General features: G+C 46.9%; 4 protein-coding genes across 4 annotated transcripts in view; 1 reads left to right on the top strand and 3 right to left on the bottom strand.

Moving 5' to 3' along the window:
• Nucleotides 1-2827, top strand: part of nckap5l (NCK-associated protein 5-like) — a 25819-nt gene extending 22992 nt beyond the window's left edge. Inside the window, exons 14-15 of the mRNA XM_056602329.1 lie at nt 640-788; nt 1299-2827. Of these exons, the coding sequence (XP_056458304.1) occupies nt 640-788; nt 1299-1562 (413 nt within the window). The 3' untranslated portion in view covers nt 1563-2827. The remainder of the gene's footprint in view (nt 1-639; nt 789-1298) is intronic.
• On the bottom strand, nt 2575-6747 carry tegt (testis enhanced gene transcript (BAX inhibitor 1)). Its single transcript, XM_056584929.1, has 10 exons — nt 6627-6747; nt 5951-6049; nt 5742-5850; nt 5082-5202; nt 4819-4867; nt 4466-4563; nt 4084-4163; nt 3903-4003; nt 3577-3652; nt 2575-3483 (listed from the first exon to the last, which is right to left on the bottom strand). Exons 2-10 carry the CDS (start codon nt 6004-6006, stop codon nt 3460-3462), a joined length of 714 nt encoding a protein of 237 aa, XP_056440904.1. The 5' UTR covers nt 6007-6049; nt 6627-6747; the 3' UTR covers nt 2575-3459.
• A 551-nt stretch (nt 6748-7298) lies between these two features.
• On the bottom strand, nt 7299-15456 carry ctdsp2 (CTD (carboxy-terminal domain, RNA polymerase II, polypeptide A) small phosphatase 2). Its single transcript, XM_056585109.1, has 7 exons — nt 14875-15456; nt 12073-12248; nt 11432-11530; nt 10910-10966; nt 10042-10134; nt 9481-9666; nt 7299-8977 (listed from the first exon to the last, which is right to left on the bottom strand). Exons 1-7 carry the CDS (start codon nt 14933-14935, stop codon nt 8852-8854), a joined length of 798 nt encoding a protein of 265 aa, XP_056441084.1. The 5' UTR covers nt 14936-15456; the 3' UTR covers nt 7299-8851.
• Nucleotides 15457-16362: 906 nt separating this feature from the next.
• Nucleotides 16363-22357, bottom strand: part of LOC130378158 (natural resistance-associated macrophage protein 2-like) — a 20315-nt gene continuing 14320 nt past the window's right edge. Inside the window, exons 12-17 of the mRNA XM_056585076.1 lie at nt 21806-21925; nt 21081-21230; nt 19132-19205; nt 18908-19061; nt 18470-18601; nt 16363-17716 (exon numbers count right to left, since the gene is read on the bottom strand). Coding sequence (XP_056441051.1) covers nt 18494-18601; nt 18908-19061; nt 19132-19205; nt 21081-21230; nt 21806-21925 — 606 coding nt within the window. The 3' untranslated portion in view covers nt 16363-17716; nt 18470-18493. The remainder of the gene's footprint in view (nt 17717-18469; nt 18602-18907; nt 19062-19131; nt 19206-21080; nt 21231-21805; nt 21926-22357) is intronic.

The following is a 22357-nucleotide window of genomic DNA, read 5'->3' on the forward strand; positions in this document are numbered from 1 at the left end:
CTCTTATCAACATGGTGAAGTGCATCGGCTTGCCTTGTGCAAATGATTTTTTATTGATAACAACATTGGCATATACTGATCAAAACAGGACGATACAAAAAAAGAGCCTATAGTGCAATTAAACGACTGCTTTGAACAAATGTCATTTGAACATAGCAGTCATAGCAGAAGCATAGCTACTGCTTCTTTGTTTTGAGCCAAAGAAAAAAAAATAATTGCGTTAATCGCGCAATAATTTTTTTAACGCCGTTAAAATTGGTTTGCGTTATATCTATAGATATATATACTGTATGTTTATGTATGTTTATATATATATAGATAGATAGATAGATATATCTAGATATAGATATAGATATAGATCTATCTATATCTATATATATATAGATATCTCTTCACGAGGAGTGCTGCGCCTCTGACTATCTAAGAGGAAATGAACCGGCTTGTGGCCCCTTTAACTGCTCAGGGGCCGTTGTACTTGAGGGTGGGGCCGGCCTGAGGACGCAGGTCTGCTCGGCTGGCTGCTGGACGCTATCAATGACGTGTGATGATGAGGATGGGGATGGGGATGAAGGTGTGCTCAAGCCTTGCTTTTGTCAGAGGGATGTGAACCCTCTCCCCCCCGGTTCCCTCTGGTTTCAGACCCAGAGGCCCACGGAGCCAACATGTTCTCACCGCGCTCCAAGACCTGGACCTTCCCCAGCCTGAAGGGCCCCGGGGCCCCGGCCGAGGTGTACCTGGCGGTGGAGGAGGAGGAGGAGGAGCCCGTGGCCTTCAGCTCCTTCAGAGCGGTGGGTGGAGCAGCTTCATCCCCACACACAGGGCGGCATGGAGCTCAGGAAGGCAGAGTGGGTCGACTGGTAACCGGAAGGTTGCTGGTTGGATCCCCGGCTCCTCCTAGTGGAGTGTCGAGGTGTCCCTGAGCAAGGCGCCTCGCCCTGACTGCTCCTGACGAGCTGGCTGTCAATGTGTGGCAGTACTTTAAAGCGCTTAGAGTGGCCACTGGTTAGAACAGCGCTATATAAATGCAGTCCATTTACCATCCTTCTGCTGTTTCTTTCTTTACCTTTTACCAGAAATGAGGAGATCAGAAAGAAGCCCTCAACAGTGTTATAAATACCTTTTTAAATCCATGGTGTAAAGAGTCCCATTCTCACTTCAGATGTTAATTATTAATCCCGTCAATATGAAAGATTCACCAGCGGGTCTATTGACTGGCTGGTTCCTTCTCTGGCCCATGAATGAATGGATGAACCCCGTATAGAGCGCTGCTAAAAGCCGTCCTGTGGTTGTGTTCCCAGGGCCTGAAGGAGGGGGGGCCCTCTTCCAGCCGCGGGGGGGTGGACCCGGGCAGCCTGCCCGTACCCGTCCCGTCCGGGCTGGGCCGCCGGGGGAAGACTCGCACCCCAAGCATCCCCGAGATGAGCCGGGAGGCGGGGCTAGAGCTGCTGAGGGAGCGGCCCGAGGAGGCCATCTCCCCGAGTCGCCCCCAGGTCCTGGAGACCCCGGAGTCCCTCAGCGACTCGCTCTACGACAGCCTGTCGTCGTGCGGCAGCCAAGGGTGAAGGGAGAACGGGAAAACACAAACACTATGAGGACGGTGAATGCTAACGGCTAGTCTGGAGAACCCTGGCGCCACACGCAGGAGAACGATGTTGGGAGCCGCTGTCTGCTGCTGAATCTGCACCTTCAGGACTAAAGGAACGTTAACGTTCTCCAGACCACGTGCAGCTGGAAACAGTGTTGCCAGTTTGGGACTGATTTTTTTTCGCAAATCTGGCAACAGCCTGATTGGGTGGGAAATCTGGCCCAATCTGGCAACACGGGCTGGAAGATGACAGACTTCTCCTCAGGATTTCTATTAAATGCGAAACCAAAAGCCACTCAAATGTCATAAGAGGTTGTTCACTTTTTTTAATGATGCAATTGAATACGGACACGTCAAATTCATGTCAACGGGACAAAGGAACGCATGGGCAAAGGAACAATTATCACACATTTGCCATTACTCGTTTGAAAGAACAGCAGGAGTAAAACCCTCCAGCTCGTCATTGTGTAGTTGTTGAAAGCGATGACACATGGATCATGTGTGAAGTCAACATACTCTACAGCGTTTGTTGTATCGACTATGTACTTTATCTTACGTTACGTTTTTAACTTCACAAGTACTGAAAATAGTGTTTTCTTATTCAGCTTCTTAAATAATGAATGTTCATGTCTGTGATTCTTAATTGCTAAACTCATGCATTAGTCAGATTAGTCAGAATGTATGTGCTTTAAATCACTTTTTAAAAAGGTAATATATACCAGCAATAATATCATAGGAAAAAGAAATGGCTACACTATTCAACGAATATGTATTATTTATTTATTTGAAATGTACATTTCCTTCCGTTTATCTATGTGAAACGTAGTCTTAGATTCTGTTCATATCGTCTGTCGCCATCGATCCTCTCGCTAGAGATCATGTATCCGCTGACCTTTTTTCTACTCTACAATTAAAACAATTTTGATTTAATCTGGATTGTGATTATGACCCACATTACAGTTGTTACAAAATACACAACACACCCAAGAGTTGAGTTGATCACATTCAACAAAATTTATTTGAGCAAATGTATCAAATTATTTGATATAATAGTACATCAATAAAATAAATTCTTCACAGTATACAAACGTTCAAAATATTGTAAATGTTAACATCACATTTGGCAAACTAATTTCTAAAGAACATGTACTTCATTGAGTTTTTTTTTTTAGACACATTTACATGAAGGAACAATCTGAATCATTGGCTTGTCCGCAGGAAAAATATGGACAGATGGCCATATCTCTCCTTACAGAAGCCAACATATCCAGGACCACCGAGGCGGCCAACTGGGGGAATTAGCAAAAATGTGTGGATATTATTACAATTAGGCTTTGCTATTCTGGCTCTCCAAATATTAGACCACAAACAAAATGTGGGGGGATAGTTTTAAGATCAACCTTTAGGTGGTAAGTGAATATACCATGGACTCCATGACTCCACTTCAAAAGATTTACCGTGGAGGGGAGGGTGGCCACTAAATACTTAGATCAAATTACAGATAACTTCAAATAAAACAATGATCAGTCTCAGAAGCTCAAGTTACCTAGTGTCTTTTATAGTTACTTTGTGAAAATGTGTGTAGGTTTAGTGATGCTTCTGGGAGCCTCAGTGGGACAACAGCCCCCTCTACAGGCCAAGCGGGATCACTGCAGCATTAGTAATCTTCACAAGCAAGAAAGAACTAGCGTTCATTTACCACAAACTTACATTCAAACCTTATTGTAAGTCCAAAACCTAATTAAAATTCAGCATTATAAGACCACATGGGAGTTAATTCAAGAAGTGAAGACAGAAATTGAAGCACCAGCAGCCCAGCGTAATGTGTCGAGTCTCAGATCCTCTAGTGTGGAGCTCTACACGCCGGCCAGCCTCTACTTCTTCTCCTTCTTCTTCTCCTGATCAGAGAAGAACGTCACACAGTCAGCCACCAAGGCTTCATATGGGAATTCAGTGCTACAGGGAGAACCTTTGACAGAGGAATACTATACCTTCTCGTTCATAGCGAGGAGGACCATCAGTTTCCTGAAGATTGTGACAAAGTCGAGGAACAAGTCCACGCAGTGCCTTCAAAGAAGAAGATACCACCATTAGTTCAAAGGTTATCGTATTCAAACAAGCAAGACTAGTTTCTTCATAGGGATTTGCAACACCAACAATAGGAGGAAACTACATCATAGTGGCCAGCACTGAACCAACCAGTTTCTTGCACCACAGATGGATTATTTCCTTATCAGAGATCAGTTGAATAAGGAACTACTTTGTCTTTGTTCTGGAAGCAAAGTGCTTTTCTTTCTATGTCACCAGCAGCGCTCACCAGATGTAGTCCTTGTCTCCGTTCTCTGCCTTCTCAATGATGAGCTGAGTGTCGAACAGGACGAAGCCACACATGATGATCAGCCCCAGGTACATGTGGGCCTGCAGCAGAGAACAGGGAGGTTATGGTCAGACCCTGTTCCACTGGAGGTCAGTCCCAACCAGGCCCGGCTCAACGTTACCTTGAACAGCAAGGCAGACCCCAGGAACATGTTCATGACCGACATGAGGAACAGGACTGACAAGCCGGACATCAGAGTACCTGAGAACAACACACAATATACAGGTCACAAAGAGGCTTAAAAAGGGTCGACACAGTGAGCTTCACTGGTCTCATCATAAAGAGACTTAAGACACAGTGAGCTTCACTGGTCTCCTCATAAAGAGACTTAAGACACAGTGAGCTTCACTGGTCTCATCTTATAAGGAAGGGTTGACGTAAGGCATCTTAAGCTGCGTTCCTTGTTCTTATTTTGTTGTATGATTTTTTTCAAGAGAGTATCTGAAAGAAGTCCACCTGAGGGAGCAGCAGTCATATGGAGCCTATTAACAGAGTTCACATACCTCCTAGGAAGAGATAGCTCCTTCTCTTGGCATAGAGTGCGCTGAGCGTGAAGCACAGAAAGATCATGGATGTCCCCAGGAACGCCGTCACGATGATGCTGAGGGTGGACACCACACAAAGGTTAGGCTCTGACCCCAACCCCTCGGGACCACTATGTCTCTGCTCCAGTCACAGCGGACAGGAGCACGTGTTCTGTTGACTAACATAGTTCCATAGGTAACGCGTGGACATTAAAACCGTGACTCGACGCAATAGCCCACAAAGCCCTCTGCGGCTGTATAGGACAGAGAATACATGGAATGACTGTCGGTTGGGTCATTTGCTATCCTGCTGGCCTTGGATTGCGGCCTACCTCGGATTGATGGCGATGACAAAGTCCATGGCGGGGCCAAGGCCAACACCTGGAGGGAGAAGGCAAACAAGACATGAATCCAGAACCTATACCCAGAATCCATCTAGTGACAGGAACCTACAATACATTTTGCATGACAACTTTAAATATGCTCATGGGCGTCAAGATATTAAAAAAATAGAAAGCACAATGGACCAAAAACGTAATTGACTATGATAAATAATGGAGAAGATCCCGATGGTCCAAACCAAGCACAAGTTTACCTGTGAAGAAGGCAAAGCCGGCTAGGATGGCCAGTCTCTTCTTCTCCGTGTCAGAGTTGTGTGGAGTCATGGCCAGCCAGAACATCATTCCCAGAGAACCTAGCAGAGACAGCACGCCCCCCTGAGTAACACAGAGTAAGGCATGCAGTGAGACAGTGAATAAGTATAGGAAACAGAAGTATCAAGGCAAAGCATACACGACTTTGAGAGGTCTATCGACATTACATCTACTATTATGGCAACAACATCCACCACGTCGTTGCCACTTCCATTTAAAATGAACAACTTTCCCCTCAATGCACAAGCTTTGTTTTTTTTGTTCATTAGTAACTGACTGATTTTGGTTAAAGTTCCCCTATTTAAAATCCAGGTGCGAGTGCCCTGTGACCTCCCAGGTGAGTGCAGCAAAGATAAACCTAGCAGTGGACTGTAGCCACTGGTAGGCTTATCTATCCCTTACATCACACTTGTGATGTCACAAAATCAAAAGGGCAGGGCAGATATGTAAATTTGTAATGGCTCATTACACTCACACCTGGTGGTGAAATAGGAGCCCTTTCAGTTCAGTAGAGATTAACAGCCATTTTAAACATGGTTTCAGTCAAGGCCTTTAGGTCAGCATTGAGGAGACTGAGAAAGGCAGTGTGGTTCCAACAGTACCTGAAAGAGACGAGTGACCACATGGACATAGGACCCGGCTGCAGCCACGAACATGCATACTGCCAGGCTGGAGTAGACGTTCTTCAGGTGCACCTGGGTAGAGTGGGAGCTGGAAACAAAAAGGAGAAAACAACACGGTTGACATCATCATCTGAGGCGGTCCAATGTTAACACCGTCGTAGGGCAGAGGCGACAGGTTTCCATCTCACATTTGGGATAGTTTGAAGAGGGCGTCAAAGTTGATGTTTCGATCGAACACGTTCATCGTGGCTCCCGAGATGCTTGGTGATCTGCAGACCGTAAACCTTCTGTAGAGGGAATAAAACACAGGCTCAGAGCTCATGCAGCCACGATAAACATTCGTTGACGCTAGATAATATGCCAAGGAATGACTGTCACTCGATAACTCCACAGCACAGAGACTAAAGTACACTAAACAATGAGGCATTCAGATGATCATCAACCCAACGATAAGCCTCCAGCCGGCCTACTGATCCAGGGTAAGCACCGCGCTGAACACAGAGCCAGACCAACATCTACTACAATTGACTGATTCAGGCCTTCATGGTAGCGAACTACGATTGACATGCTAGCCCCCAGTAAGCGCTAGCCTAGCTTGTTGTTGTATCTGATTATTGCTATCATGCTAGCTCCCAGTTAGCGCTAGCTAGCTCCCAGTTAGCTAGAGCTAGCTAACAGTTAGCGCTAGCTAGCCGTCAGTTAGCGCTAGCTAGCCCCCAGTTAGCGCGAGCTAGCTCGTCGTTGGCCAGCTGAACGTTTGTTGATCCGCTAACATTCTCCTCCTCCTCCATTATTCGGGAAAGGGGACCCGCCGCTAGGAATAACAGATCCACTACCGGACCGCAGAGTGGCCCTTTAGTTTACCTTTCTGTCCAACTCTCCGCCGCTCGTCTTCTTCCTGGCTCCCTGCTGGCTGTTTTGTTTATTTCTACGTGTCACTCAGCTCCTCGTCGCTGACGCCACCACCCCGGCCCCGCCCACCACCTGATCGGAGTCTGGTCACCTGACTCGCGCTGCCAGCTGCCAGTGTTGCCAGATTGGGCGGGAAAACGGGCCCAATCTGGCAATACTGGCAGCTTCCCCCTTAGCATCCATACAGGACGTATGTGCTATTATCTAATAGCAGCATGGTGCCTTGGGACATTATTTAAGAGAAGAATGGTGCCAAAGAATACTGGCATGGGTAAGTGTAAACTTTTTACATGGAAAATGGCACTTCCGTCAACGTAATTTCATCCCCGAGTACACCTAAAATGGCTTCCGCAGCGCAGCGTTGTGATTGGTTGAAGAGCCTCATGGAGGCGCCGTGATGTGATTGGTTGAAGACCCTCTTGACGGCACTGGAATATTAACGTCCTCATTTGTTTACTTGTTACTTAAAATTACTATGCGCTGCAGTGTTTGCAGTGGTTATAAGTCTTGCAAGTAAATTGATGCAATTCATTGTAATACAATCAGGTTTTAAACCAGTTTTTTTTTCTCTCCTAAAATTGATAGAGTAGATACTTTCTTTGTATTTAGGTTTTTACTTTTCGTATTGTAATGGTTTGGGGGGGGGGGGGTAAATGTGTTATACAGTACAACTATCAACATCATTGATCAATGTTTTTTTGCCATTTGCAAGTCATACAAACTGTGCAGTTAGGGAAAAACATCAGTAAAATATAATCATCTTTTATTTGTACACTGTGTCATGAAGAATTAGCTTGAATTGGGTCTGATAGTACAAACGTTCTTATTTTCAATAAACACTAAGTATAAGACAATTCAATCAATACCGTCTAAACAAAAATATTTGGCAGCGTATAATAAATGGTTACTATTTTTTTTAACATGCAGGCAATAGTTGTACAAATTGTATAGCCAAAGAATGTTTGTTGATATTTCTCGATAAGCAAAGCAATTCTCAGTGGAGAAAAGAGGAACAATTATTTGGAGTTGAAAATGTGGTCTTGCTGCATAACTAAACAGGCTTCAGGAGAGTGGACTCAGGTTCGGCTGCACTCTGTCCTCCACAGCTTGCCCCTTCCTTTGACACGAGAGACTCCAAGGCACAAACACAACTGGATGGTCTAATACTGAACCACCAATAAAGTAGGCAATGGATCACAAGCCAAACCGTTCAGCAGTAAGAGGTACTGGACAATACGACGATTGGCCAATAAATACAGAAAAACGTTCATCAGATATGATATGTTCAAGTGTCGCACTGCGAGTAGCACAGCCTGTCACTTGATCTCCACAGTGCGCTCCGCCTGCTCTACGCTAACAGCACCAGGCACACCCGTCACTTTAGCACTGAATATAAAACAAGTGCAATATTGTTCAAATCATCAGAGACAAACATAAGGACAAATCATTCTTTACCTTGTTTAACAAATGTGGCTTTAATTCTATTAAGTCAGGAGCCACCGGCGAATTCCAGTGTGTCTGCTTTTAAATGGCCATAGCGTCATTCCAAAATATCCCATCAACTGTCCCTATGTTCCAACACTGCACCGTTATTGGAACTGGTATGATAAATAATCAACTTTATCACGTGTCCTATAGTTCTGTAGAAAATAAGGTAGAGTACAGTTTCGTGTTCCATTGCTGATTCACTCATCTAAATCACAACCTCTCCATTTACACGGGCAGTATGTCATTACCAGCTGTCTACAGTAGAGGTATTGTCAATGTAATGGGTTGCATAGATAAACCACATTTACTGTTCAAAAATAGATTTATATATAAAAAAAAACTAGAAAAAAATAACAAAAGCTGTTCAAATAAAAAGTGAGCCAATGTATTTTTTTTGTTCCTTAAAAAAGGCACAACGATACAAAAACATCCCAGGGTAAAGTCAGGGACGGCAAAATAACTACTTAGATACAATCACTGGAGCGATTGTTTTCAAACTACTTTGGTGGCCGTTTCCAAATCTCTCTGCTTTCAAATAGTGGCTAACACATGCTAGGCCCCATGTGCAGAAAGACTCAAGATACATGTCCATGTTTGGTGCAATGTTTTAAAAGATTAACAAGAGGCTCGGAAAGCACCAGATCCCCATTGGTACCAGGGGGCTGTAACGTGGGCAGACCACAGCAGATCTACGGCCCTCGGAGCTGGTCCAGACGGGTGTAAACGTTGTCCGCTTGACTCAGGTCCTCAAACACGGGAAGAAGGTTGAGGAGCTCAACGTCGTCCACATCGTCGAACCACGACAGCACCGGCACCTAGGCATAAGCAACAGAATCAGACCTAGAACCTTTCTAGTCCACCTAGGCAGGCATGAGCAACAGAATCAGATCTATAACCTTTCTAGTCCACCTAGGCAGGCATGAGCAACAGAATCAGATCTAGAATCTTTCTGGTCCACCTAGGCAGGCATGAGCAACAGAATCAGATCTAGAACCTTTCTTATCCAACTGGAACCAGATCTCATGGCAAACACATAGATCAATGTCTCAATTTGTGAAATGTATAATCTTCTAACTAATTACCACTGATGTTAATATGAGACAATGAGACGATTTGCAATACCGTCATTGAAGGTACATTAAAAAGCATCTTTCTAAGCACCTTCTAAAAAGTCACAGTTAAAACAAATACATACAGCAATTCTATTCACTTATTTTTACAATAAGTCTTAATCAACGCCTAGTCCTCATGTAGTCGGAGCAGTAAAGTGTGGCCCTCGTTAGGTCTGCAGTGTGTGCGTGGACGGCAGGGGCCTCACAGCGTTCTCCGGGTGGAAGATGTAGGAGGCCGGGGAGTTGTCCAGGATGAGGGTCTTCCTCAGGTCCCGGCCGAGCCGGCTCAGGTCCTTCACATAGCAGCCCTGGTGGAAGACGCAGGACTCCCGGAACAGACGGGCCCGGAACACACTGCCCTGATCCAGCAGGTCAGTCACTGGGTCCGCATACTACCCAGAGGCCCGGGAGGGAGGAGGGAGGGGGGGAGACATGAACTAACGCTTAAAGAGTAACCAAACACTCTGAATAAATACCAACCGCAGTGCCAGCTCAGGCCAACCTCTGCTTATTGCTATTTAGGATTGGCTTAAATTGGTGGCATGACCTGTGGCTAATTTAAGCCCCACAGCATAACCTGTGTTAGGGACTGTGTCATGTTTGGTTCATCTTTTATAGCAATACATAGGCAACTACTCAGAGGACCCGAAGCACGGGAAGCATCTAAGAGGTAGCAACAGGAAGAGGATCACACATAGCGTCACACAATTAGCCAGGGCGTCAGGAAACAAAAATGTGATGTGTGACACTAGGCCGATTCTAAATACCTTGGCAAGGCTGGCTGTGAACAGCACACACTCAAACAGCTCCCCCATCCTCTGCAAGAACTCATCCACGTAGGGCCGCTTCAGGACGTAGACCTCCAGGAGACAAAACGGCTTTCTGATCACGATCTGATCCGTTAGTGACACGCTATTTCCCCAAGGAATATGGGGATAAAAATACATTATCTATTGAATTGATTGTCATAACCACGAAACAGATAAGAGTCAATATTTAAAATACTTTATAAATGTTCCTATAAATACTTTATAATACTTGCAATACTTTGGATGTAGACAAATATTGAAAGAGTAACATTTGGGGAAGAAGAGAACAGTAGTACTGAGCCCCCTCGCCTAGGCTAACCCCAATCCGAGCCCTCCTCTCTCAGCTCCTCCGCTGCCAGGTACCATTTCCTGAAACAAGTAATCAAAAATAGGCCGTGCGGTTGTGAACCAGCCTATCCTGGATTACTTGAACCAAGCCATGGCCAAAAAAAGATGAGTCCGTCCCAGCTCAAGAGGTTACAAGGATTCATGTTTCAGAGACTGAAGTGCTTCTCCACATGTCAAACGGTCGTCCACTCTATACACAAATCGAATCACTTAAAATAATCTGATTATATTAGCCCAATTGGCATGCATAAAATCTATTTTCAATTTTCGAAGCCACACAAAAAAAAGACAAAGTGAGTGATTTCCTTTGGGCCTCTCAGCCTTTATTCAAGTCCCCACATGGCCAGCAGGGGGCGCCACGCAGCCACCATAACAACGCTGATCCCTGAACCGCCAAGCACAACCAACACACGCACACAATAGACCTTATACCTTGTACCCAGGCAGACGCACAACAAGGACAGACGTTAGGGCTTACCTGGTGGGTGGTCCCTTCTATCTCCACTGGCACGATGAAGTCTGCGTTGCTAATGGGCTGTGGAGGGAGCGCAGAGAGGAGGTCGGCATGTGTACATTCATGGCATTACATAACGAGTGAGAGAGTGAACACTCTGAACCAGGCTTGCTGCGCTGACGCCATAACTCACAGGCCCTGGCCTACATACACAGAATGGACTTCACTCACGGCCCCAAACATCTTTCACCATGTCCTGGCCGCAGTAAGAGCACAGACCCTGATACGGGTTGACTAACAATATGGGGCCGCTGCCTCAACTTCAACAACTGCCTTTAACTAAAAGCTCAAAGCCAATTTAAATAAGTTGGATTCTTGCACAGACTTACAGGCCAACACTGTAGACAGCGTTCTAACACGGTGTGTAAATCTACTTTGAGTGTTGCAATCAGCGGGGCTAGAGAAGTGGAATGCCGAGAGAGTAGCACAACAGAGGAACCTGTTCTGGGGCCGAGTTATGCTGTGTTAGTGTGGAGGAGCAGATACCTTGAATGAGCTGTGGACCAGGGTCTCATCCAGGTCTATGACCACGCAGATCTTTCCCTGGTCCTGGGGATCCAACTCAGGCAGTAGGCTGCCCTCATCCTGGGAAGAGGAGACAGAAAGACACACACACGTCGTATGAATATTGACCAAAAAGAAAATACATGACATTATGATGGAGGCAAACAATAGCCTAAAGTGCCTAAATCTTGTGCTTCCTGTTGGCTGCTGTTGCCAGAGGGCAGGCCGCGCATGAACAAACACGGCCTCTGGTTAAAACTGGCCTTTAAAAGGAGTCTAGACCTCACATCTAAACACAGATCACCTTCCTCCCAACTCAGCCTATACAGCTAGGCCTGAGAGTCAAACTATTGGATCTTCAAATGCGAGCATCACATTCATTCTTTATCTCCAAATAGTTAAGTGCTCCGTGTGTACAGCTAGAGGTTGAGGTAAAATAAACATTTTATAAAGTTGATTCAAATGTCTATAGTGATGGCCTTTCTGTTTTCATGGTCAAGTGACTCGAAGTACTGTTTTGGTCAATTTTTTTGTTACATTTAAATTAAGACGAGTTGTAAATCAAGCTCTTAGACCGCCTTCCAGGGCTGTAAATCACTGCGTGCGTGTATATTGTGCGTTACCTTGACAACTGTCCCATTTTCCTGCGACTCCAGCAAGGCCTGCTGGGAGGAGGGTGGAGGCGGTGGCGGTGGAGGGGGTGGCAGTTTGGGGCCATCCTGCGCTTTGAGGCAGCAGAAGAGCGCCTTAAAGATGTTACAGCTCTTTGGCTGCTTGAGAGAGGAGCGGCTCACCGCGCCTGGTGGGGGAGGGGGGGGGGGGGGCAGAGAGGGAGGCTGGTGTGAGCAAGCAGACGGGAACAGTACACAGCAAACAGCACGTGTTGAGTGTGCACACGCTACAAGACAGGGCCTTCTGCTCGGACAGAGCCAATCACCTTGGACCTCACACCCCCACACGGAGCCATCCCACTACGGCGGACCGACCACGTCCCACTACAGCGTACGGACACTAGGCCTGTATAAATGAATCCACCGTATGGATTCCCTTGACAACAATAATCACAATGTGATCAGCCCCCCCCCCCCTAAAGGCAGTACACCCATCCTTCTACAGGGAGGCCCCAGCCTGCACAAGAAATCTGGTTTTAATGAGCCCGACTCCGCTGCTGCTGCTGTTGCTGCTGCTGGAAATGGCTGGTACACGTTATATAATCACAGAGGGCGGGAAAACCCACACTACTCTTTTTTTTCCCTCCAGCGGTAGGCTACCTTTAGCAGAAAAACACAGGGCGAAGGCATTCTAACCATGTCAAGCTCCCAAGACACTTGGAGGCAGATGGCCTGCAGGCTGAAAGGAGCCGGGGGGGGGCGAGACGGGGAGCTGGTCACACCTCGCTGCTCTCTGATCAGCCAGAGTAAAGACCTTCTCCACAACAGAGCGAGACCTGCCAGAGGTCTTGGGGAGACCTGCCAGAGGTCTTGGGGAGACCAGCGAGAGGTCTTGGAGAGACCAACAGCAAGAGTTATTGGGGAGACAGACAGAGGTCTTGGAGAGACCAGCAAGAGGTCTTGGAGAGACCAGCAGCGGGAGTTCTGGGAGAGACCAGGGAGAGGTCTGGGCGAGACCAACGAGGTCTTGGAGAGACCAGTGAGAGGTCTTGAAAAGACCAGTGAGAGGTCTTGGAGAGACCAACGAGAGGTCTTGGAGAGACCAACGAGAGGTCTTGGAGAGACCAGTGAGAGGTCTTGGAGAGAAGGACGCTGGAGGCACTAAGAGTTTAGTGGGAGTACTTGTTAATTAAGGCAAAATGCAAATAGGCATTCCAATTAATAGCACAAAACAACCGGTGACACAAGGCTGAGAAAGTGGGAAAACACTATTCAGTTTAAAATGTACAGATAACGAAGGTTGGGTTTTTTTCACTCGAAAAGGTATAATGCAGCCGCTGCTCGTTAGGCAGGATGAGCACGGACCCTGATGTGGTCAACACACGGACACTGACACAAGTCACGATGAGCACGGACCCTGATGTGGTAAACACACGGACACTGACACAAGGCAAGCTTTCGGAGGAAAAGGAACAGCTACTGCAGCAAATGCGTTTCCAAATATGTGTATTTAAATCTGAGTCTCACTGGCGTGATTACTGCAAGTGCTGAACCAGTGCCTTCCGCACAGGGAAACGCTCTATGGCCTATTTACTGAAAGGGGGCAAGTTCAACAGTCGGAGTCTTTTCCTATTTGCTTTTTTCTCCCCACAGATATAACTAATTTAAATTGAAAAACAAGCGTAAAGGTGAATCCAAGGCTGCAACACGCACCACAGCCGTTCTAACGATGGCAATAAGACTGAGAACCAGGAATCTTCAGAGCTCCAGCGGGACGGAGGAGGGCGTGTGTGGAGGGGTGGAGGGTGGAGGGGTGGAGTGCATTCCTCCGTCAGTACCGCGGCCCCTGGGCCGAGCCAACACGGTTCTACACCTCTCAGACGACGGCCCGTTTACCCAGCACCTCTTCAAACACACCTTTATCTCCTTCCGTGTGCATTGTTAACCTTATTGGCATGTGCTTAATTTGTTTAACCAAGCAACGTACGAGTAGAAAGGTTTGAATATTGCGGTAGAACTGGCACTACTTTATTGTCCTCCGACCGCCGCGCACTGATCTGCCGCTCCTCCGAGCATGTGAGCAGAACAACATGTTGTGTTCTCTAGTCCTGGTAGGAGGACTAGTAATAGCACTGATCAACACAACATGGTTCGCCGCATATCTTGGTCGGGCCTCCGTTGCAACATATTTGGATAATAAATCGAGATAACTATTTTTAAATAATAATAATACGCTTCGATGTTGTGATAGTAGAGTAGCTATGGGAGACCAAGCGAAGATCTCGGCGGCAACCTGAAGGCCTACCTGGTTCAATGAGAAGAATAACTGCTGGTTTTTAGTGTTTTGGAGTCCTTTACATCAGTACCCTGGTCCTCATGAGGATCAGCGTGGGGCCCCTGAAGGCCCGTGGTCCTCATGAGGATCAGAGTGGTACCTAGGGCACCTGGTCCTCTCAGATTGGTACCGTGGGGCTCCTGGTCCACTCAGAGTGGTAACGTGGGGCCCCTAGAGGCCCCTGTTCATTACGCTGGACGTATTTTGATTCCTCGATGGCTTGAGTCCTGCTTCAATATTATTAATGACTTAATTGTAGAGCTCGTTAAGAGTCGGATTAGGCAGTGACTGCGCGAGGTGCGCGGTGGGCGGTGCGCGAGGTGCGCGTTGGGAGGTGCGCGCGGCCCGACGCCCGCAGCGCTCAACTGTCACATTGACGCACTGTTTTGGATCAGATTGTATTTAATAATGCAATTGTTGCGAGCAAATGAAGAGGATTTCAACTATTCATATGTAAATACTATTACGCGGCGTTTTACCTGTTTTCGGCGACACTTGGACGTCTTCTTTCTGCACTTGAGTGATAATAGAACTTTCCATCTGACAATCACAGAGCCCTCGAAGTCAAATCCTGTCCCCGACCCCCGACGAGCCTTCATCAGGGACTGAGGAGTCACTCAGTCAGACCACTGTCATCCGTCCCACACTGTCCCCGAGGGTCCGCGGGAGGGCTGGGCTCCGGGACGGTTTTCTGGGGCTCGGCTTCGGGACGGGGTTCTGGGGCTGGGCTCCGGGTCGGGGTTCTTTCGGCTATCGGTCCTATGGTCCTCTGTCGTCCTGTCCTGTATTGTAGATCAGGTATGTTGTTGATCGTAGGACTAGTGTAGAACCTCGCCGAAGCTCAACAACATGGAGAACCAGGCGGGGAGGAAAACAACCGAGGAAATGGGGCACGACGGTTTCAAGGTCCCCTTACTACAGATAAACAACCTCGCCAAAAACGCAAAAGAGGATGTAGAAAAAAAAAAAAAATCATTCAAAAGATGATATTTTCCAAGGCAAACAGTAACCACGATCATTTTAGCATTCAGAAATAGTTACAATTTTAATCGCGGCTTTGTTTTCGTTCATTTGGACTCTATGGGCGCCTCGAAACAGTCCCTCTTTCCGGATTGGTCGGTTGGAAAGTGGGCGTTGCGAAAGGCATTCTTCTTTCTGCACGCGCCACACTAAACACATTCCAGAGCTCCTCTTTAGTATGATGATCAGAACCTCCTCCATCAGGACCCAGAAGGTCTCAGCATAACTAGAGAACCTCCATCAGGTCCAGAAGGTCTCAGCATAACTAGAGAACCTCCATCAGGTCTAGAAGGTCTCAGCATAACTAGTGAACCTCCTCCATCTGGACCCAGAAGGTCGCAGCATAACGAGAGAACCTCCATCAGGTCCAGAAGGTCTCAGCATAGCGAGAGAACCTCCATCAGGTCCAGAAGGTCTCATCATACGGTGTGTTATGCTGAGATGCTGTTATGCTTATAAGACAGTTAGTCTTATAGCCTAATTAAAGCAGCAGGGATCAATGTAATCACTTCAATGCCATAGTAGTGTTTTCCACTCTTCTGTAAATCCAGTGGGCATGTGCTTTACTAGTCTCACCATGAACCACGCCTCTTCCAGGCGCCTTTAGCCTCTGTGGCTATTTAGAGGTTCAAGAGAAGGCGTGTCATATATTTTCTGTCAAGATAACCACAACTTTATTCAACCGTTTTTTATTTGGGTTAATTTGTCCCGGTTCCTCAATTCTGGCTCAGGCTCTACTGCCTGTGGTGTGTAGGACAGAAGACACTGAGATGATGTCCCCTAGCCCTACCGTCAAGCTGTGGTTCTGAGCAGGCCTACTGCCTCTCTGAGCGTTAATGGATTTCTGGACATTTGGATTTAATGCGGAACAAAAAATCTAAATAGGTCTACTTTATGAAATATGCCTTTACAACACAAACCAAGAGTGGACACATTTAAAGCCCTAATTCAGTGTGAGCGTGTTAGAAAAGTGTGAGCATCCAATAATACGTGGTGACTGTTGACCCTTCCAAGGAAACCTAGTGTCATACTTCAGTCCACCAGTGGAAACAGAACAAGACGCTCCGGCTGTTTGCCGGAGCAAACATTCCCAAGTAGACTAACTAAATTAGCTAAGTAGAACTAGGTAAAAACGTTTCCTTTTTTTATTGGACCAATAAAGATTTGTTCACTTAAATTTGCCCCTCTATTTTGTAATTGGATATTTCAGAGACAGAGACGGAGCAAAATGCATTTGAGTGAACCAGAAATACAGGGCAGAGCTCTCTGTTTAATGCTCCTAGGCCTACCAGGTAAAGGGAGAGATCCAACGGTGTCCTGTGTGAGAATCTGCTGAAACACGTTACTGGTTGTTTCATCAATCAAAGGTACTCATGCATAGGGCTTTTCCTGGCATCTCTTATGATAAGGCCTGAAGTGAACTGAGATAAGCCATTAAAAAAAAAAAAATCAGTATCACAGGAAGGTGCAATAACATAACAATTCCCTTGTGGTGCAATTAGACACACTCTTATTATTAACTTTTATTGGTTTTATTTTACAATATTTACAATTCCATGTCTTCCAACTTGTGAACTATCACATACGTGAATTACGATAAATACCATCTTTCTGTATTCTAACATCAATATAGCGTACAAACAAATCCATCCAAAAATTTATTTCACACCATTGGGGTCACAGCTATACATAATCAACGAAATACATCTTAGAAATGAAAACTAAAATGACCTACATTAACACATAAACAGAATTAGACATAAAAACAAAAATTACCACATTAACACACATTTTGATGTAGGACGTATGTTTTATGCTAGACATAAAAGACGACTGAATATTATAGCATATAGTACAATGATAGTCTAAATAAAATACAAATTCATAAAAATGGGTGATTGTAGTTCACTTACCCAAGATAATAACAACAATGTTTGACAGCAACTGAACTGTGGACCATAAGACCGATCTGATGCAAAGTAATCGATTTGCACTGATGCATGACTTCGTGCAGCGTGACAGAAGATGTTTAGGGGCGGGGGACATCGGTAGACAAACCGTCCATGGAGCTGGCGGCGTGGTTCTGTGTTCCTAGTTCTCCATCATGTCCGGTGTTTATTTACAGCCCCACGCCCTTCATCCACAACACACTTCCCCTCATGGCCCCTGGCGTTGGAGTCGTCCCCCTGCACTGCGGAGCCTAAGCCTTAAGTATGGCTGGGCTTCAGGGTCTGTATCACGTGACCTCTGACGGGCCTCTGCCAGGGCTGTGTTTCCAGGAAAGGGGCCCTCGTTGACAGGCTGTGGGGCCGAGCAGGGAGACATTGGCTCATTGAGAAAAACAAAAACAGCAACGGGAGGTGGGAAGGCTCTCCCCCTCTTACATAACTCTGTCTCCAAGACTCCTCAGCCACAATGTACAGAAAGCGGCCTGCCCTTCCTCCTCCGGCCCTCCAGCCTGGAGCCGAAGCCCGCCAGCGGCCGCTTGCACAATGGAGGCCGCTCAATAGTGACACGGCTACAACAGCACTCCTAGAGCCGACGGGCTCGCTGGGTTTACAACACCACTGCAGTGTAGCTATGTGAAACACGCAACGACATGATGCAACACGTCACGCCATCTGATGTGTGCTGTATTCATTACAGCACTGTTCTGCGTTATGGACTTCTGTTAGTGCCATGAAAACCTTTCTAGAGTATTTTAGTTGACATTGCCCCCTTGTGGTGGAAAAACGAATAGGACGTATGGAATTAACATACTGTATATTTATATAGGCCTACTTAATGTCGGCCCTGCATACACGCTTGTCACATTTTATCTGGAGTTGAAAAGCAGCTAATGGAGGCTATATAGTGTAGCCTACCTGGATATTGGTGTTTATTCAATGCTTTAACATTGCTCAATGTATTTCCTATAATTAGATAATATAGATATATATTTATTTAGTATTATCACTATCAGATATTAAATAATTAGCATTGAAATGAACCAATGTAACCCTATATAGTTTATGTATAACATAAGACTCAGGTAGAGCACGCTGCCCTCTGTACCATAGGGTGAGGGTGACGGGGCTCTCAGGAGTCAGCCTCTCCTGGCTGCTCGATGAGGACGGTGGTGTCGGTCCTGTCCTGGGAGCAGGGGTACAGACCGGACATGCCCAGGGCAATCAGACACAGCCAGGTCTGCAGCGTGGGAGTGGGAGGGCAGGGGGTTAGAACAGAATCTTAAAGGCCGTTTAGGGTTGGCACAGTTATGTCATGGGTCATGTGACAGATGATGATCAGGTCTACCGGTTTGCAAAGTGTTTTGTCTTTCCTTGATAAATAATTAAAAGACAAAAATGTAGTGCATCCACGCTATTTCACATGGATAGTCTTTCTTCAAACACATCCCTGCCTCTTTATTGTCGAGGCCGACCCCACCTCCAGTGACTGACGCCTGAGCAGACACTCCACCGAAAGGCTTACGGGAAAGAGATTGACACTGACCAGGTAGCCGACGAACGCCAGGTAGGTGATGGAGAGGAGCGAGGCCACGGCGTAGAGCCACGCGCTGTTGAGCGCGCTGACGTACACCACCACCAGGTACATGTTGATGCAGCACACGCCCAGGATCAGGAGCCCGCCGCCGGCCTTCAGCAGGCTGGGAGGAGTGGTCCGTTAGAGTCGCCCCCCGCAGAACACAGCGGCACCAGAGGAGAGCAGAGGCTTACCGTCCGTTGGCGAAGTCGCCCATCAGCGCCGGCATGCTGGTGAAGGTCAGGATGGGGATGAGGGCAAAGGGCAGCTGGGGGCAGGAAGCAGAACGCACGACTATGAGGTCAGGGAGGTGTATCCTTACTGCCACCAAGCGGCCGCAAACACACAACAAAGAAGTTGATTTGGTCTTCTCCATGCAGGCAACACACCGTAAAACAGAAAGACCAAAACACAATACAAGGACAAACAGTACCATTTGAAGCAATCAATTAATAGGAATGGAGATGGTGCAGTGTTAAATAAAATGAAAGTGCAACGGAGTCCAAGTTTAAGAGTTATTTAGGAGGGCTATTGCTTAGGGGAAAAAACTGTGGAGGTGACGTGATGTGTTTGGACATAATAGCCCTGACTATTGACAGGATGGGAGGGGTCAGCCACAATCTTCACAGCTCGGCTAATGGTCCTGGAGCTCTGGAGGTCCATGATGGGGGGGCGGGGGCCCGCCGATGATCCGCTCTGCTGCCCAGACGACTCTGTGTAGCCTGGCCTTTGCGCGGGCTGACGCAGAGGCAAACCAGACCGGGATGGAGGATGTTAGCACACTCTCAATGACCGCTCTGTAGAATTGTACAATGACGGGGGGCACTGAGCGGTAGTCCTTTCAGGCGGCGGAGGGAAAAACAGGCGCTGCTGGCCTTTCTTCACGAGTGGGGAGATGTTGTTGTCCCGTTTGAGTGTGTGGGAGATGGTTGCGCCCAGGAACTTAAAGTGCTCTACCACCGTAACGGATGAGTTGTTAATGACCAGAGGAGGAAGAGTCGGGGGCTACGACAGTATACATCTGCTCTATGGGTCACATCAGCTGTGATCAAAACGTTAAAAAGGTTGTCATTATTGTGGTTATAATCATGACATAGGGCGCATGGCGGTCAGCGATGGCGAGACATGGGATTCTGAGGACACTGGGATCAGAAAACAAACCACCGGTTATCAGAGAGGACAGATAGACTACCTAGCGTTATATAGCCTACTGTTGAGGCTTTCAATGGATGTGCCTCTGTAGATCTCAGTTCTATAGACCTCATTTCTGTTTACCTCAGTTCTATAGACCTCAGTTCTATAGATCTCAGTTCTGTAGACCTCCATTATGTAGACCTCAGTTCTGTAGACCTCAGTTCTGTAGACCTCAGTTCTCTAGTCCTCAGTTCTGTAGACCTCCATTATGTAGACCTAATTTCTGTTGACCTCAGTTCTATAGACCTCAGTTCTCTAGATTTTATTTGGGTCGCCAAATAAATGTGCAGAATTTCTTTCACTTCTTTATTGATTTTTTATTTTGAAGTTTTTATCCTTTTTAATATAGAGCAAGACAGGGAGGTATGGGAGACATGCTTATGTTACCTTATGTGGTTAACAAATTTATTGTTGACAGCAGCTGCACTTAAACACAAGCCTACCTGTTTTGCATGAGCATTCAAAAAAAGTTCAACGAGAAGCATTCTTAGTAATGAATGTTTGTGATAATTCTGATAATTTTACTCATAACATTGAATCTAGTATGAAAGGCTAGCGCACATTGTGTATGTTTTACTGATGAGAGGAAATAAAAACAATGAGATATCCTGTTAAATCCGCCTTAATGCATTTACTTGCTCTCACTTATGAATAATACACATTTAACAGGCGTATTATGTTTTCAATAACACCTGCATAAAACAAAGTTGTGCTTTATCTCCTCGATAGGGCTGGTTTAAGATCATTTATAAGGTGATGGGGAAATGTCTCGAACTGAATAGGTCCTAACGAGGCGGTCCTAACAAATATCCTCTGAAACTCACCATGACTAAATAAGCAGGAGCAGAGGGTGGTGGTGTTTTAGATCGACGCGGGCAATGAGGACATTCTCCCTGGCAACAAGAGACAGAGCTTTGTCTGCCACCATGGGCCCAGGGCGCGGTCTCACCTGCATGCTCTGGAGGACGTTCAGGAAGTCGTTCATTCCCGTCAGGCGATGGACGTCCTGGAAGACGGCCACCAGCAGGGTGGGGGTGAGGGCCAGGGAGCGGGTCAGCAGGACCCGGGCGAAGCGCGACCAGCGCAGGTTCAGGAAGCCCTGGGTGGGGGGGGGCACCGTGTCACCGTCAGAGAGAGGAGGTCTCTGGGCTCAGGGTCAGCACCCTGTCACCATGACAACTTGTCACCATGTAACCCTGTCACCCTGTCACCATGTCACCCTGTCACCATGTGGCCCTGTCACCCTGTCACCCTGTCACCATGTCACCCTGTCACCCTGTCACCATATGGCCCTGTCACCCTGTCACCCTGTCGCCTTGTCACCCTGTCACCCTGTCACCATGTCACCCTGTCACCCTGTCACCATGTCACCCTGTCACCATGTCACCATGTCACCCTGTCACCCTGTCACCCTGTCACCATGTCACCCTGTCACCATGTCACCCTGTCACCCTGTCACCATGTCACCATGTGGCCCTGTCACACTGTCACCCTGTCACCCTGTCACCATGTCACCATGTGGCCCTGTCACCCTGTCACCCTGTCACCCTGTCACCCTGTCACCATGTCACCCTGTCACCATGTCACCCTGTCACCCTGTCACCATGTCACCATGTGGCCCTGTCACCCTGTCACCCTGTCACCATGTCACCCTGTCACCATGACTCCTCATACCTCCATGACAAACTGGCCAGAGTAGGTCCCAGTCATGGTGGAGCTCTGGCCCGCTGCCAGGATGCCCACAGCCCATATGTAGAGCGCTGCGGAGCCGAAGAAACAGCCCAGCACCACACCCTGCAACACACACACAGAAGTCACACACCCTCTCCTGATAGATTTCCCACCGGGGACTATGTAGCTCAGGGGTTCACAACCTTTATTGTTCCAAGGGCCGACCATATGCATAAGAAAATTTGGAGGGCCGATCGCCGATCGTCAAAAATGACATATAGTACATGTGAAAACTATTTAACCATGAAAGGGGTCACTGTTCTGATTTGGATCGTGCCTTAATAATAAGGTGCATCAATTATTAAGCTGTTAAACTGTTTTTCAAGATGGTTTGTTGGTCATTTTCACAGTTATTAAAGCAACAGCAATAAAATGCTTGCGTATCAGACTGCCTTCAACAATGCAATAATATAAAATTACACAATTAATAAGAGAAACACAAGAAAAGTCACCTGAGACTTCAATAAACACAAAAGCAGTGCAAAAACACAGTGC

This window comes from Gadus chalcogrammus, chromosome 1 (genome assembly GCF_026213295.1).
Source record: "Gadus chalcogrammus isolate NIFS_2021 chromosome 1, NIFS_Gcha_1.0, whole genome shotgun sequence".
Taxonomy (NCBI): Eukaryota; Metazoa; Chordata; class Actinopteri; order Gadiformes; family Gadidae; genus Gadus; species Gadus chalcogrammus.